At 42.3% G+C, this 15,465-nt stretch overlaps 1 protein-coding gene across 4 annotated transcripts in view; it reads right to left on the bottom strand.

Moving 5' to 3' along the window:
- Positions 1-15,465, bottom strand: part of ZHX2 (zinc fingers and homeoboxes 2) — a 70,181-nt gene that overhangs the window by 1,440 nt on the left and 53,276 nt on the right. For all 4 annotated transcript variants that reach the window (XM_060681854.2, XM_087891381.1, XM_087891379.1 and 1 more), the window contains one exon: positions 10,974-13,536. In XM_060681854.2, coding sequence (XP_060537837.2) covers positions 10,978-13,377 — 2,400 coding nt within the window. In that variant the 5' untranslated portion in view covers positions 13,378-13,536 and the 3' untranslated portion in view covers positions 10,974-10,977. The remainder of the gene's footprint in view (positions 1-10,973; positions 13,537-15,465) is intronic.

The following is a 15,465-nucleotide window of genomic DNA, read 5'->3' as shown; positions in this document are numbered from 1 at the left end:
CACGTTCTCAGATATTGGGAGTCTCACCCTTTCTTGGCATGCAAATTGGCTAAATTCCATCTATGCAAACAATTTAACACACTTCTTATTGCACTCTTATTGCCATGTAATGGGATGTGCAGAAAAAGAAAAGAGAGTAAGAAATCTCAAGTCAAAAGATTTGAAGAGAATCCAGAAGCTTCGTCTGATATAGAATACAGCTGCGCAGGCGGTTATATATATTTCTTGAAGAACACATGTTATACCTCCATTCCACATTAGATGCCAGTCTGTTTCCAAGGCCAATTCAAGGTTCTAGTTTTGATCTTTAAAGCATGGGACTGGGTTACTCGAGGGACTTCTTCTCCCCGATTACATCTGCCCATCTCACCAAATCCAGCAAAGAGGGCATAATGCAGGTCCCGTCGACTAGGCACAGGGGTCTCCAACCTTAGCAACTTTTAAGTCTTGTGGACTTCAACTCCCAGAATTCTGGCTGAGGAATTCTAGGAGTTGAAGTCCACAAGTCTTAAAGTTGCCAAGGTTGGAGACCCCTGGACTAGGGAGCTATACTTGGCGGGACCTAGGCAGTGGGCTTTTTCAGATGTAGTGCCCACCCTATGGAGTCTTTCCCCTCAAATGAGGCCAGCTTCCATTTTGTCTCTCTGGAAGTCCATCAAAGCCCTATTGTGCCATTAGGCCTGGAGACCTCAGGATCTGCTGAAATATTGAGATGTCTCCACTGTTATTAACACCTGTTTTCCACCCAAAAGGTGTTTTTTTCCTTTTAGGTTTACGTTTTTTATAATCTTAAAGCTTCTAATAGTAATATTAACAATTATTTTGTATGTATTGTTTGTTTACTCAAATACTTTGGCCACTTAATGAGAGGGAAGGACTCACTGGAGAAGAGACTAATGCTGGGAAAGACTGAGGGCAAAAGAAGGGGACGACAGAGAACGAGGTGGCTGGATGGAGTCCCTGAAGCAGTCGGCGTGAGCTTAAATGGACTCCAGAGGATGGTAGAGGACAGGAAGGCCTGGAGGAACATTGTCCATGGGGTCGCGATGGGTCGGACATGACTTCACAACTAACAACTGTTTTAGTTTTGGTGTGTGCTGCCCACCTGTTTGTGAGATGGGTATCTGTAAATTCGACGAAAAATGAATATACAGGATGAACAAAATACATACATACAAACGGGGTAGGAAAAAAGAAATGTGATGAAATGTAGTTCACACCGTTCAGTAAGCCACTCAAAACCTTTTATTCTTGCAAATCGTCCTTGCTTCTTCCATCACATCCAGATAAGGCTTCCTACGCTGTCTTGGATTAATTAAACTTCCCCACCTCCTTCATTCGGAGGAAAATCAGTTTCATCCAATCCTGATCATGTCATCCAATCATGACTTTCGATTCCATCCAATCATGACTTTTTCTTCATAGGGTGATTTTACATTCCAGTCCTCATTCATTCTCTCCACAATTGGTTCAACTGACCTTTTGTGGCTCGTCACTTTTTTTTTTTTTGTTGAATCCATTTTTACTTCAGAACCCTTTCAGAGCAGAATCTGAAAGTTTGGTCCGAATGAATTGAACATTGCAAACTAAGCCCCGCCCCTTATGACATGATGTGTGCAATGTCATGACACACATTCAAAAATGGGTGTGGGTAAGCAAAAAAGTGTGTGGAGGAGCACAGTTTTTCTTGGAAACTCTGCTCCAGTTCTTTCAGTATTATTGTTTTAATTGTTTTTAATATTTGTATTTCATGTTTTTAATTCTGGCTGTGCACCGCCCTGAGTCCTCAGGGAGAAGGGCGGTATATAAATTGAAAAATAAAATAAATAAAAAATGAAATAAATAAATTGTCCCTTGGAGCCTAACCTGGAATTATTAGCAACGATGAATTCCTACTTCGATATGATACAGATTAACAGAGTTGGAAGGGACCTTGTAGGTCTTCTAGTCCAAACTCCTGCCCAAGCAGACCCTACACCATTTCTGACAGATGGCAGTCCGGTCTCTTCTTGAAAGCTTCCAGTGATGAAGCTCCCACAACTTCTGAAGGCAACTTTTGTACAGGTTCGCCTGGTGCACCAATTGCGACCCTACTTGGATCAGGAGGCTCTCCTCACAGTCACTCATGCCCTTGTCACCTCACGGTTAGATTATTGCAATACGCTCTACATGGGGCTACCCTTGAAAAGTGTTCGGAGACTACAGTTGATCCAGAACGCAGCCGCGCGAGCTGTCGTGGGTAAACCTAGGTACACCCACATTACACCAATTCTCCGTGAGCTGCACTGGCTCCCTATTGGTCTCTGGTCACAATTCAAGGTGTTGGTTATTACCTTTAAAGCCCTACATGGCTCAGGGCCAGGTTATCTTCGAGACCGCCTTCTACCGCATAGCTCCCAGCGACCAGTAAGATCTCACAGAATTGGTCTCCTCCGGGTCCCGTCAGCTAAACAATGCCAGCTGGCGGGCCCGCGAGGGAGGGCCTTCTCTGTGGCTGCCCCAGCTCTCTGGAACCAGTTACCTCCTGAGATCCGGACCATCCCCACCCTATAGGCCTTCTGAAAAGTGGTGAAGACCTGGCTTTTCAGGCAGGCCTGGGGCCATTGATCTCGCGGTTGTGATCTGGCGAGATCCGGCCATGAATGGTGTGAATGGGTTTTAATTGTTTTTAATGTTGTAATTTTTAATGTTTTTATATATGGTTTTTAAATGCATTGTAAGCCGCTTTGAGTCTTCAGAGAAAGGCGGCATACAAGTTGAACAAACAAATAAATAAATCAATAAACTTCTGTTCCATTGGTTGACTGCTCTCACTGTCAGAAAATTTCTCCTTATATACCCACAACTATTTAGATGAAACCAATTCATAGTTTTGGGGCAGGTTCACCTATATCTTAAGAAGTCATCTGTTCTACCCTTCTTCCTGGGGCTAAGGGAAAGGGGTGACCTACAGTCATTCAGATGCCTTCAAGTCCAAAGTGGGTCTAGAACTCCACTGTAAGTCTTCAGGTTCGGGTGCCTTTAAAGACTACACCATAACTGGCTCTTGGTCTTCCACCTAGATTAGATTAGAGATTAGCCATCTCTAAATTTTATTGACAGTCAATAAATTTTTATAATCTATTTCCAATTATTGCCCATTTAGTAAGGGAGGCCTAGTGTTCTCCAGATACTATCTCTTGTATAGCCACTCTCTTGGTAAATGGCTCAGGATGGCATTCAGTTAACCCAGCTATAAAAATATACGAGCAATAATGAAACGGAATAAAGCATGAAACAAATTACAGTAGTAGCCAAAATTGTGGAAACCTTTTGGGAAAAGTGTACTTTCTAAAACTAGCCAATAACACCGCTTTTTTTTTTGCAGTAGTACCATAAAATTATATATCAATGGAAAGATAATTTAGTCAACAATATAATGCAATAACTTTTATGAAGGATTTGCTATTTATTAGAATAGCAGTTACAGTATAAAGAAGAAAAGTGAAACACATAGAAAAAACGAGATATACAAAAATTATCACCATAGAAAAAATGAGATATACAAAAATGATCACCATGTCAGTTAATCCTTAGTTGGGTAACCTTTAGCATGAATTATGGCCTTACAACGTCTTCCCATGGAGTGAACCAAGTCTTTTAGTTCTGCAGCTGTTATAATGTGAAACCAAGATTGAATGGTTGCTCCTATTAATTGGGTTTTATTGTTGGGTCGCTTCTGGCTAACAAGTTTTTTTAGTCTGCTCCATAGATTTTCAATTGAGTTAAGGTCTGGGCTATTCCCAGGCCATTTCAGCAGTGGAATAGGAATAGGATTATCTTGAAATTCCCCCCCCCCAAAAAAGTTGTGTTATTAGCCATCAAATCTCAAAAATACACTTTTCCCAAGAGGGTTCCATAATTTTGGCCACTACTGTATGCTGGAGGCATTCAGCAACTGAAATACTCCAGATGGATTTACCAATCCTCCTGACTCAGAACCTGGGGGGGGAAAAAAAAAAACAGGGCCTCAAGGCTTTGCAAAAGACAGACAGGATTGGTACCCTCTGAATCATGAGAAGAATACTCTCTCTTAGGGCAGCTGCAACAGCAGACAAAGCAGGCTTCCTGGGTCCTGTAAGATGTCATAATTTAAACCAGAGCTTTCCAAACTTGGCAACTTTAAGACTTGTGGACTTAAATTCCCAGAATTCCCCAGCCAACTCTCAAAATTCTGAGAGTTGAAGTCCACAAGTCTTAAAAGTTGCCAAATTTGGAGAGCCCTGGCTTAAGAGTTAGGGACTGGAGCACACCACGCCTGCCAGATCTTCCTGAATGGGCCACAATAATTGAAGAGCGATCATTCAACAAATAATAAGTAAAGTCGATGTAGGATTTTAAAAGTGATAACTTTTAAGGTAATTTTGAATTGCATCCAGAAGCCAACTAGTAACCGTTTACTCTCCAAACAATGGCATTATATGGACATACTGAGGTTCACCCATAACTATTAGCACTATAGCATTCTGACCAGCTGTAGCTTCTGAGTAATCTTCAATGGCAGCTCCATAGAGAATGCTTTGCATTAATCCAGAAATGAAATATTTTCTGACAGGTGGATGCACCCACTCTCACAGCCACTCACAATTTTAATTTTCTACGGGTGGCTCTGGAGCATATGTGAAGCTCATGGGGATTTTTTGGAAATGAAAATAATGCTGGAGGCAACATACTTTTTAGTCTGCAAACAGCTTTCATTTTATCAGCAGACAGCAGTAGTAGATATAACTAATGCACTTTGAAACGTCTGTTTGACATTAAGGTATCCTTCAAAAGTCTTTTTAAAAAGTGAAACGTGTATCATTGTTCTGATATACAAATATTACAGGACAACCATGCACCGATCTGATCCTCTAATCTGAGTGAACTCAGTAAATTTAAACGTTGCTTATTCTATACTGGAATGTGGTTTAAGCATTGTAAGAATATTGATTTTTTCCCCCCACTAGAGGGCACATTTTTGGATCTTCAATCCGAAAGTTAAAATATGAATGGAAGAACAGAGTTATCCAAACAGGAAGAAAAGGAACAGCAAATGTGGGTGGAGTATAAAAAAAATATAACCTCCTTGGATCGTTAATACTGTTTTTGTGTTCAATCAATTAAGATAAATTGATCGTTGTCCTTTCTCCTGAATACAATTAGTCCTCAACTTATGGCTGGCATTGGGCCCGCAATTTCGGTCGTAAGTTATAACGGTCGTAAAATGGATCACTTTACTGCACCTAATTCTATCACCTTTTTTTACAGTGGTCATTGAGTGAACACGGCAGTTGTGAGGCAAATATCACGGTTGTTCAGCGAACTCAGTTTGCTATGGGATCGAAATCGTGCATGGAATAACATTAAAAGGATATGGCTGAAGGATCTGACCTCCCTCATATTACTTTGAGGACCTTCAATAGGTTGAGAGTTAATGGGCTAAATGTAACTCCATTATGCTCAAGTGTAGGCTCTTAATCAGAGGTCTTCAAACTTGGCAGCTTTAAGACTTGTGGACTTCAACTCCCAGAATTCTCCAGCTATGCTGGCTGGAGAATTCTGGGAGTTGAAGTCCACAAGTCTTAAAGCTGCCAAATTTGGAGACCCCTGCTCTTAGTAGATAACAACATGCTATGTGAATGTGGAGAGACACAGAGCCCAGCCCATGTGCTGGTACACCATCTACTAGAAACATGTATTGATAATGATTTATTTTTGGCCAATAAAGTGGCTTCATTCTGGTGGTTTAAAGTTTGATCTAGACACAGAAGAAGGGGGAAAAATGGGACAGTTTTTGCGAGAAACTGGAAGTAAATGCGAGTTTCTGGCAAAAAGTACCATAAAGCACGGTCACCTGGCCAGGGAGTGCTGCAAATGGCCGTAAATGCAGGCCAGCTGTGTAGTGTCCAAAATGCAGTCATGTTTTAGTTTATTGGGCTGTAAATGGAATGGGGGGGGGGGAGAGAGATACTTTCAGCCTTGTGAGATAGATGAGACAGGAAACATGGCCAGATGAGCTAATTCTATTTGATTGTAAAGTTACACTAGCAGAATTTTGCCTGTCTGAAAGTATGTATCTGATCCTTGTCCCTTTTATAGCCCAAGAAATCAAGAAGAGTCCCTTCTGAGCCTGCAGCCTCACCCATATTCCTGCTGTGAGGTAAAACTGCCTCTTCTCTGGCCGTTCCCTTGGCTGCATCTCCCAAAGTCATCCTCACATACCGTTTACACATTCTTTTCTCCTATTTTCCTCACTACAATCCTGTGAGTTAGGCTGGGCTGAGCAAGAGCGACAGGCCCAAAGTCCTTCAGGGAGCTTCCTGGCTGAGGGTTATCGGGGTTCCCTTGGTCTCCCCAGTTCTACCCCAACATCCCAATCACGCCATCATGCCACCGTTTTGAAGTTTAGACTTGATCTTGTCTTCATGTTGCTTGGAAGTGACTTCTCGGAACAATTAGCGTTTGGCATTTTTATATCAGATTATATTTTGATACTCCAAAATAGTGTTTCATGTTCATAACCATTTCTCTGAAGTGATGTAAGGGTTTGCTGCCTAAGCAGGGGGTTGGACTAGAAGACCTCCAAGGTCCCTTCCAACTCTGTTATTCTATTCTATTCTATGCAATGCAAACGGGCTTTGTTTTTAACTGCCATTTCGGGGTAGTAGTTGAGATGCTGGACTGAAAAGCCAGGAAACTATGATTGAGGTTTGAAGTTCAACCAGGAATTTTTTGCTGATCACAATCTTTCATCATTCACTTTCAATCAACCTTGCAGGATTGAGAGTATAGAAGCAGAAAGGCAAGATATAAAAGGGATCAATAACAAAAATCTAAGAAAAGCTCTCCCGGATCAGGTTTCTGTTGTCCAGCTTTCAGTAGCCAGTCAGATGCATTTAGGAAACTCATAAGCATGTGAGAAGGGTAAGAGCTCAGTTCCACTCATGCCCCCTTCCTGTTGGTCTGTATGATAGTAATTAAGAATTTTGGAAGCAATCCACAGCCACCAAGACTATCTATCTATCTATTTATTTGTCATATTTCTATGCCGCCCACTCTCCGAGGACTCTGGGCAGCTTACACCAAAGACAGTATACTAAATAGCATATTGCCCCCAACAATCTGGGTCCTCGTTTTACCCACCTCGGAAGGATGGAAGGCTGAGTCAACCTTGAGCCGGTGAGATTTGATCTGCTGATCTGCTGAACTAGCAGTCAGCTGAAGTAGCTGCAGTACTGCACTCTAACCACTGCGCCACCTCGGCTCTTATCACTGATAGTCCGATCCTCCATGCATTTATTCAGTCCGTATTTAATACGTGACCCATCATATTTGATAGCACCAAATGCCATACGTTCAAGCCATATGTTACATGACCAAGTGTTTTTATCTGTTCTGAACTCAACATATTTAATGAATATTAAATGGGCAAGGAAGAAAAGAGTTTGGTCTAGTGGTTAAGGAATTGGGCCGGAAAGCGGGAGTAAGAGAGTTCTAGTCTTGCCTTAACCATGAAAGCCACCTGGGGCACCTTGAACTAATCCCTCTCACTCAGCCCTACTTACCTCACAGGGTGGTTGTTGTTGGGAAAATAGGAGGAAAAAGGTGTGTTGAATATGTTCGCCACTTCGAGTTATTTGTACAAATGATAAAAGACAGGATACAAATAAAACCTCCAAACGTGGCATGATACAACATCATGGATAATTAATCATGACAATAATAATAAAGATAACAATTAAGCACAGAACATAATTTTACATGTCTCTGGAGCAAAAGCAGGATATACATCTAACCATTTTGTGTGACAGTCATATATACCTTACAGATTCTACTGAGATAGCTAGTTAGTCTTTTGTGGACAAACCACACTGTTGTGGCATTATTTTGAACACTACGCCCAGTTGTTGCAGGAACAAAATGAAAAAGTAAAGTGCTCTTTAAAAAAAAAAAAGACTGAAATCGTATAACCTCTGCTAATATGTTTTAGGGAACACCTCTGAATTTAAAATGTAAAGGAAATACATTTCTTAATGCAAGAGAAATCTGTCTTTGAAGATGTAAGTCAGTCTTGAATGGCTAATTCCATACTTTGGGAAAACTCCTGAGAGTTACAATACAAGATGTAATCAGTGGCTCTGTGCCATATAAGGTTTTCAATGTCAACTGCAGCAAATTAAATTATGTTGACAGGCAACTACTGAGAACTAGTGCAGGTCTTTCAGTACAGCTGTTGTATCATCCCTATGCCATGCATTGGTTAACAACCTAACCACCATATTTTTTTTCATCAGTTGCTTTTCAAGGACAATCCCAAGTAAAGCTTACTGCAATAATCAAGATCAGGATGTAACATCTGGATGGTTCAGGAAGGGTCATAGCTGACTAGTTGCTGTGCAAATATGCTTCTTGCCACAGCCACAGCTGTCATTGGCACATCTAAAGAGCTTTCTGAGGGACTGCAACCCATCCAAAGTCCTTGTCCAACTTTCTGCTAACAGTATGTTGTCTGGATTTAGTGTCCGCTTGTTCTGCTCCTCTAAGGAGATTAAATCATTATCAAATTTAAGCAACATTCAAGGGTGCAAACTCCTAATGGTAAGGAGCTACAGCTTCATGAACACATTGGTGGCATTCCATTCCAGAGCTTCTGAGGATTATACTCAGTGGTTTCATATAGATGTTAAATAGCTTAGGGACAAGGCAGAACCCTATGAGATAACGCAGATCAATAACTTAGGGGCTGACAGTAATTCCTCAACAGCAACTTCTGGGTGCATCTAAACATCTAAAATAGTCTCAGAAGATATGAAAGTTGGGATTGAATATATTAGAACTGAGAAACCCAAGAGAACCAACCGTGTTAAACTGCCTCCATTTAGTTTCTGGCTTAGGTCATCCACCAGGGTGACCAAAGGAAGTCTCGAAATCATATCTGGGGTGAAACGGAAATGAGTACAAGATAATCGCTTTCTTCCACATGCATCTGGAGCTGTGTGGCCTTCAGTTCTCAATCTCCTTACTCACGACTGGAAGATTAGAGACTAACTTGTAATTATAAAGATCTTCTGTGTCCAGGAACAACTGTTTTTCAATAAAGACTATATTCATATCTCTTTTAAAGAAGTATAATCTCCACTACACAATGCAAAGGTTTTTTTAAATTTATTTTTAATGCTTATAATACATTTCTTCCATGAAAGCTCAGGAAGATTGACAGGAAAGTCTCTCTCCTCAATTTATCCCCCACAAAACCCTTGTGAGATAAGCTCTGTTGGGAGAAAATAATTAGCCCAAAGCTACCTTCTGAACTTCAAGGACATGGAGAACCTTGAATTTAGGATTCACTCCCCACACATGGTCACACATACCCACACACCGGTCACACATACACACACATTCATATTTGACACTCTGCTTCCTTGTAACGGTAACCACAACGACAGATGGAGAAGGTGGGTTCCAGGAATGAAGAATATGAGATAAAGGAAGAAGGATGAAGGTCAAGATTGTTGAGAAAGTGACAGAGCCGACCAAGGGGATGGGGTTGAGCACAGGCAGAAGACAGAGATGTGCAAGATCATACAAAACCAAAAATAGAGCACAGACATAGAGAGGAGGAAGCCGAGTGTGACAGAGCAACCCACCTATTAATAGGTAGTACAATGTAGGGCGAGCTACAGAAAGAGTGGTATACAGATACAGAAAGAAGAAGAAGAAGGTGGGTGTTTGGGTTTTGGCTCCAGACTCTTTAAGAACCACTGCGCTAACCTGGATTTTTTATCTTTTTTTATATATATTTGTGGCTCAATGAAGCATTCAGGGTCTAAATATCAAATTCTGTAACACAGACACCTGATAACGTTGTCAGGATTCAGCAGTGCCATGGGACTGATCCAGAGTCCACACTTGGTATGACACAAGATCAATACCCAAGAAGAAAACCAATTTTTGAGCAGCGTTGTGACAAACTGGATTATTTGGCAGGATTACCATGCAACCATTTCTCTTTCCCCCACTCCCTACCCATTAAGGGCATCGGAGGACTTTTATATCTTGATGGGCTACCTTATTTTATAGCCCCCCCCTTTCCCTCCTTATGAAATATATAAATAAACAATAATAGATCCGCCTACCCACAGTGGCAGGATCACTTTTTTTTTTGAACCGAAAAAGCAAAATCAATCTTAGAAGTCTTAGCAACTCTGATCATCTCTCCCAACTTTTTGTTTTTCAGCCAATGCATTTACTATATAACTGTATTTATACCACAAGCTGCAGTTTCAGAATCAAGGGTCTTTTTTTAGGTGTTGAAAATGGTTTCTCAGCAAGGAAGATCAAAACAGAACAAAACCTTCCCCAGGCTGTATTTGTGCCAATTATTACCACCGTTTGTTCAAGGGCTAAAAACCACTGCAAAGCAAGAAGAGGCTTTTTATATATATGTATATATGAGGTGACTTCAGATTTTGCTTTATAACTGTTTCTACAAGGGCTACAGGGCTTTCTTTTAAAAATGAAAACTGGGGATTTTGGCAATTATTGCTTATCTTGGAAGGCAAGTTAGTTCATAACAAATTCTTTTGCCAGCTGAAACGGGCAATACCCAACTAAACTGAAAATATTTTTTGACCTAAAGTCAGGAGAGGTTCCATGTTCAAAATTCATTTCCTTCTAGAGCAGGAGGTCTCCAAACTTGGCAACTTTTCAAGATCTGTGGATTTCAACTTCCAGAATTCCTCAGTCAGCCGCGGGGAATTCTGGGGGTTGAAGTCCACAAATCTTAAAATTACCAAGTTTGGGGGATCCTGTTTCTAGAGCATCACTGGGTACATCCTTTAAAAAAAAAAAACAACTCTGCTCAAAATACGCTGGCACTGAGAAAAAGTAAATCAAGAGGAAGGAAGAGGCAGGGCTAAAAGTTAGACTGACAAAAGCATCCGTGTTATTACCTGTCTAGGTGTGAGCGTTATCACCAGATATACTTTCAGAATCAAAATCTGTTTTGTTTTTAGGTCCCGTTTCATTCCAGCTCTCTAGGCAGTCTGAAGCAGCATTGTCATCTATACTCAGCTGCACCCAATTTACATTGCCAGCTTTTGATTTTTCTTCACCATCCTGACTATTTTGGCTAATCTGAACATCAGACTGTTCTGGACTTTCTGCGCTTAGCTTCCCAACTTTCTGGTTCTCCTTGTTGGGTAGCTGAACGTCATCATGATTATCCTTTGGCCCAGGTAGCTTTGGACCCTTAGTTTCTGCGCACTCATCAGTGACACTCTGCTGTTGATACTGCTCTAGCCATTTTAAGGTCCCCATTCTTAGTGAGCTTCTGTTCTCCTTGAACCAACGGACTATTTCCGTTCTGGTGAGTCCTGTCTGAGCTGCCAATTCATCATACTCCTGTGGGGAAGGCCACTGAGTTCTAACAAACGTATTCTTCAGTAAGCGGACCTGCTCTTGGCTGCTTGGAGCAAAGGCCGTGGAGCCCTTTAGCAAAGACGTTGGAGGTTGGGAAATGCTGGCCTGCTCTGTTTGATTGGTTGCACCGTTGGAAGCAACTGGGTCCTTATTCTTTATGCTTGATCCCATTGAGTCTAAGACAGCTTGTTCCATATTATCCCTAAGTTTTCTCCGCTCAGCAAACCAGCATTCAACCTCTCTTCTGGTCATCCTGGCATCGGTCCTAAGTCTTTCCAACTCGATATGTGTCGGGAAAGCGTTTTTAAGGAAACTTTCCTCAAGGATAGCAATTTGTTTTTGCGTTTTTCCTTTGAACTGCTGGAAAATGAAATCCGGATAGGGATGATAGGGATGGTCCTGTCGGGCGTTACTTAGAGTAAGTTGGTCCTTGGCTACAGAGTCACTCGTGATATGGCTAATTCCCCGCTGATTCCGGTAACGATGGTCGCTGAACCACTTCTTGATCTCACTCCTTGAGAGCCCAGTGACTTCAATTAACCTGTAAACTTCTGCATCGTCGGGAAACTGGGTGACGACGAAGCTTGCCTTCAGAGAAGCAATCTGTTCCTTGGTTTTTTTGCGGTCGCTGGTTGATGTTGGCAGTACGGTAGAGTGTGGCATTGTTGCTGTGCTTACTGGAGCAGCAGACACGTTCTGCTTGGCCAAGACATCTGTTGAGTTGACGTGCTGACGTTTGGCTTCTGGGACAGCCAGCTGGCTCTGCACACCCCGTTTCTGACCCTGGTTGGCAGCCACAGCAAGGGTAATCGGGGAAACGTTCGATCCGTTTGAGACTTGGGTCAATACTAGGCCAGTTTGACTGAGTATCTGACAAGGCACAGCTGTCTGAATTAGTGGCTGGGGCATCTTGCCTGTGGCAACATGGGCTGGGAGAACAGCAATGGTCTGGTGTGTTGGCTGGATGGTGCCATTGAACATCTTCTTCCTTGCCTCTTCCACCTCTTCGGGAGACCAGCTGATGCCGTGCTTCAAACGCTGAGTGGCAAACCAAATTCGAATCTGCTCTTCGGGGTGCTTGGAGGCGGCCGTCAGCCATGACAATTCTGCTTGTGTAGGATATGGAAACTTGTTGAAGGAGCTGATCATGGTAGAATTAGTGTCTAGTGCAGAATTGTATTTGGTACTATTCAGGGGAACGGGGACTTTGGGAACTAGGTTGATATTTGGTGGGAGCTGTACGGAGGGCATCACATGGGCCAAAATATCTTGAAGGATTTCTGCTCCATTAATACAAGTAATTGGCTCAGTGATATCTGGAAAAAGTTGAGGAATCCCATCGAGATGGTTGTCAACAGAAGCTTTCTTGGCCTCCCCTTTAGGTTTTCCTAGGTTAATGATCTGGGCTGCTTTGTTTGTATCGCCTACCCCTTCGTAGTCAGGGGTTTCAGCCACAGCTGGATTGCCTGTCCCCTCAATGGATTGTTCTAAGACAGTCTGATTGTTGAGCTTGATCAACTTAAGCTTGAAATTGTTTTCTCCTGGATGGAGCTTTGCGTTGTGCTCGGATAAGGAATCATACTTTTTGGTTGTAAAGTTGCATTCGGAGCATACGTAGAGGGGGTTGAGAATCACATTGGGGTGTTGCGTGTCGATATGCTCTGTGAATTCGTTCAGGTTCTGGGTGGAGAACGGGCAGTACTTACATTCGTAACCACCGAGGGGTTTCCTCGTTGGGTTGGCTGGAGAAGATTTCCCCTCAATCACTTCACAGTCGTTCTCAAAAACATCCTTGCAGGCTGCCAAATTATTTCCTAAGTCCTGCTCGGGAGCACTAGGTGCTTTTCCTACACTGCAGTCCAAGGGGTCGCCGGACTCTGGTGCTTCAGATGTTCGTACCATACATGGAGTTGTTGACTTCCGTTTGCTTGCCATGACCGCTGCAGAAGTGCCCTTGGAAGCAACAGTCCCAAAGGTGTCCTCTTAAATGCTTTTAGCACTTCCAGGAATAATCCCAGGGTGGACTCTAGAGGAGACTAGTGCCATCCGTAGCTTTTGGCCGTGGCCCACCATACAAAGTGATCTGCATTACACCTGCATTATAAAACAAGATACACGTTGTTAAAATGTGCATACCTTTCTTCTCCCTGAAGGAAAAAGGGGCAATCATCACTCTACTTTTAACTCTACCTTTGGAAAGGCCAAGAGTTATAAATTTTCAGATAGCCCTCGACTTAAGGCCACAAATGTGCCTAAACTTTTGGTTGCTAAATGAATCTGGGCTTCCCCATTGTCTTTGCTTGTCAGAAAGGAGATCACGTGACACCCCCCCCCCCCCGGCAGTGGTGAAATCTAAGTTCTGTGGGCATGGCTTAGTGGGTGGGTAATGTGACTGGGCGGGCGTGGCCAATTTTTTTTTTTTACTTTTAAAACTATTTTTTCTACAACCTCTTCGGCGAAGAGGTTGTAAAAAAATGCTTTGAAAAGGCTCTGACGATCCCAGCTGAGTTGCCTGATCGGCAGAGGCTTTTTTTCTTTTAAATGCTTCTGATGATCCCAGCTGAGTTGCCTGATTGGCAGAGGCTTTTTTTAAAAAAAGATGATGATCGCGCGGCTCAGCTGGGCATGGGGGGTGGGTGGGCAGGGATTTTTGCTACCGGTTCTCCGAACCACCCGCCTCCATCGCTACCAGATCAGGTGATCCGGTCCGAACCAGGAGCATTTCGGCCGAAAAAATGCTTTTAAAAGTTAAAAAAAAAGCCTCTGATGATCCCGTGGCTTAGCTGGGATCATCAAAGGCTTTTAAAAGCTTTTTTTTTTACAACCTCTTCGGCCGAAGAGGTTGTATAAAAATGCTTTTAAAAGAAAAAAAGCCTCTGCCGATCAGGCAACTTAGCTGGGATCGTCAGAGGCTTTTAAAAGCATTTTTTTACGACCGAAGAGGTTGTAGAAAAAATGGTTTTAAAAGTAAAAAAAAAAAAAAGTTGCCCACACTCACCCAGTCACATTACCCCCCCCAAACCACGCCCACAGAACCAGTAGTAACAAATTTTATATTTCACCACTGTCCTAAAGGTCTTTAACCCAAATGCACGGAATATATCTGACAAATGAGTTTCAATTCCCCCAACCCTCTGCCTCCAGCTGCTTTTATTTATTTCCAATGAAAAGGAGCGTGTTAAGATTTGTTCTATCTCCCCACAACACGGCTGGTGACCACTTAACTATTAATAAATCATTAAAAAACAGGACTGTCAGAGGATGTTTTAACATATTTTCCTTAATGTGCTCTCAATGAGACAGAACTGTTGCATAAGGCAGAAAACTCTGCAGGAGGAAACACTCAGATTACCAAGAAACTAGTATGTTTTATTGGGGGGGAAAAAATGTACCGGAAAATTTAGCAGTCCCAAAAGTTTTGCATGCTTGCAATTTTGGCTAAAACACCAAGATAATATCCAATCCCTAGATAGGACTACAATACAGATAGTCCTCAACTTACAACAGTTCATTTAGTGACCGTTCGAACTAGTGGTGAAATGTAAAATTCGTTACTACCGGTTCTGTGGGTGTGGCTTGGTGGGGGGGGTGTAATATGACTGAGTGGGCATGGCCAACTTTTTTTTTTTACTTTTAAAACCATTTTTTCTACCACCTCTTCGACTGAAGAGGTTGTAAAAAAGTGCTTTTAAAAGCTTCTGACGATCCCAGCTGACTTGCCTGATCAGCAGCAGCTTTTTTTTTTTATAAGCCTCTGATGATCCCAGCTGAGCCACGCGATCATCAGAGGCTTTTTTTTTTTTACTTTTAAAAGCATTTTTTCGGCCAAAGAGGTTGTAGAAAAAATGCTTTTAAAAATAAATAAAAAAAGCCTCTGATGATTGCACGGCTCAGCTGGGCAATTGGGGGGGGGCAGGGATTTTTGCTACAGATTCTCTGAACCACCCGTCTCCATTGCTACTGGATCGGGCGATCCTGTCTGAACCGGGAGCATTTCACCCCTGGTTCGAACCCTGACAGTTA

The sequence above is a fragment of the Pantherophis guttatus genome, chromosome 3 (genome assembly GCF_059756535.1).
Source record: "Pantherophis guttatus breed Tessera chromosome 3, ASM5975653v1, whole genome shotgun sequence".
NCBI classification, from domain to species: domain Eukaryota; kingdom Metazoa; phylum Chordata; class Lepidosauria; order Squamata; family Colubridae; genus Pantherophis; species Pantherophis guttatus.
This window is presented reverse-complemented; position numbering and strand designations above follow the sequence as displayed.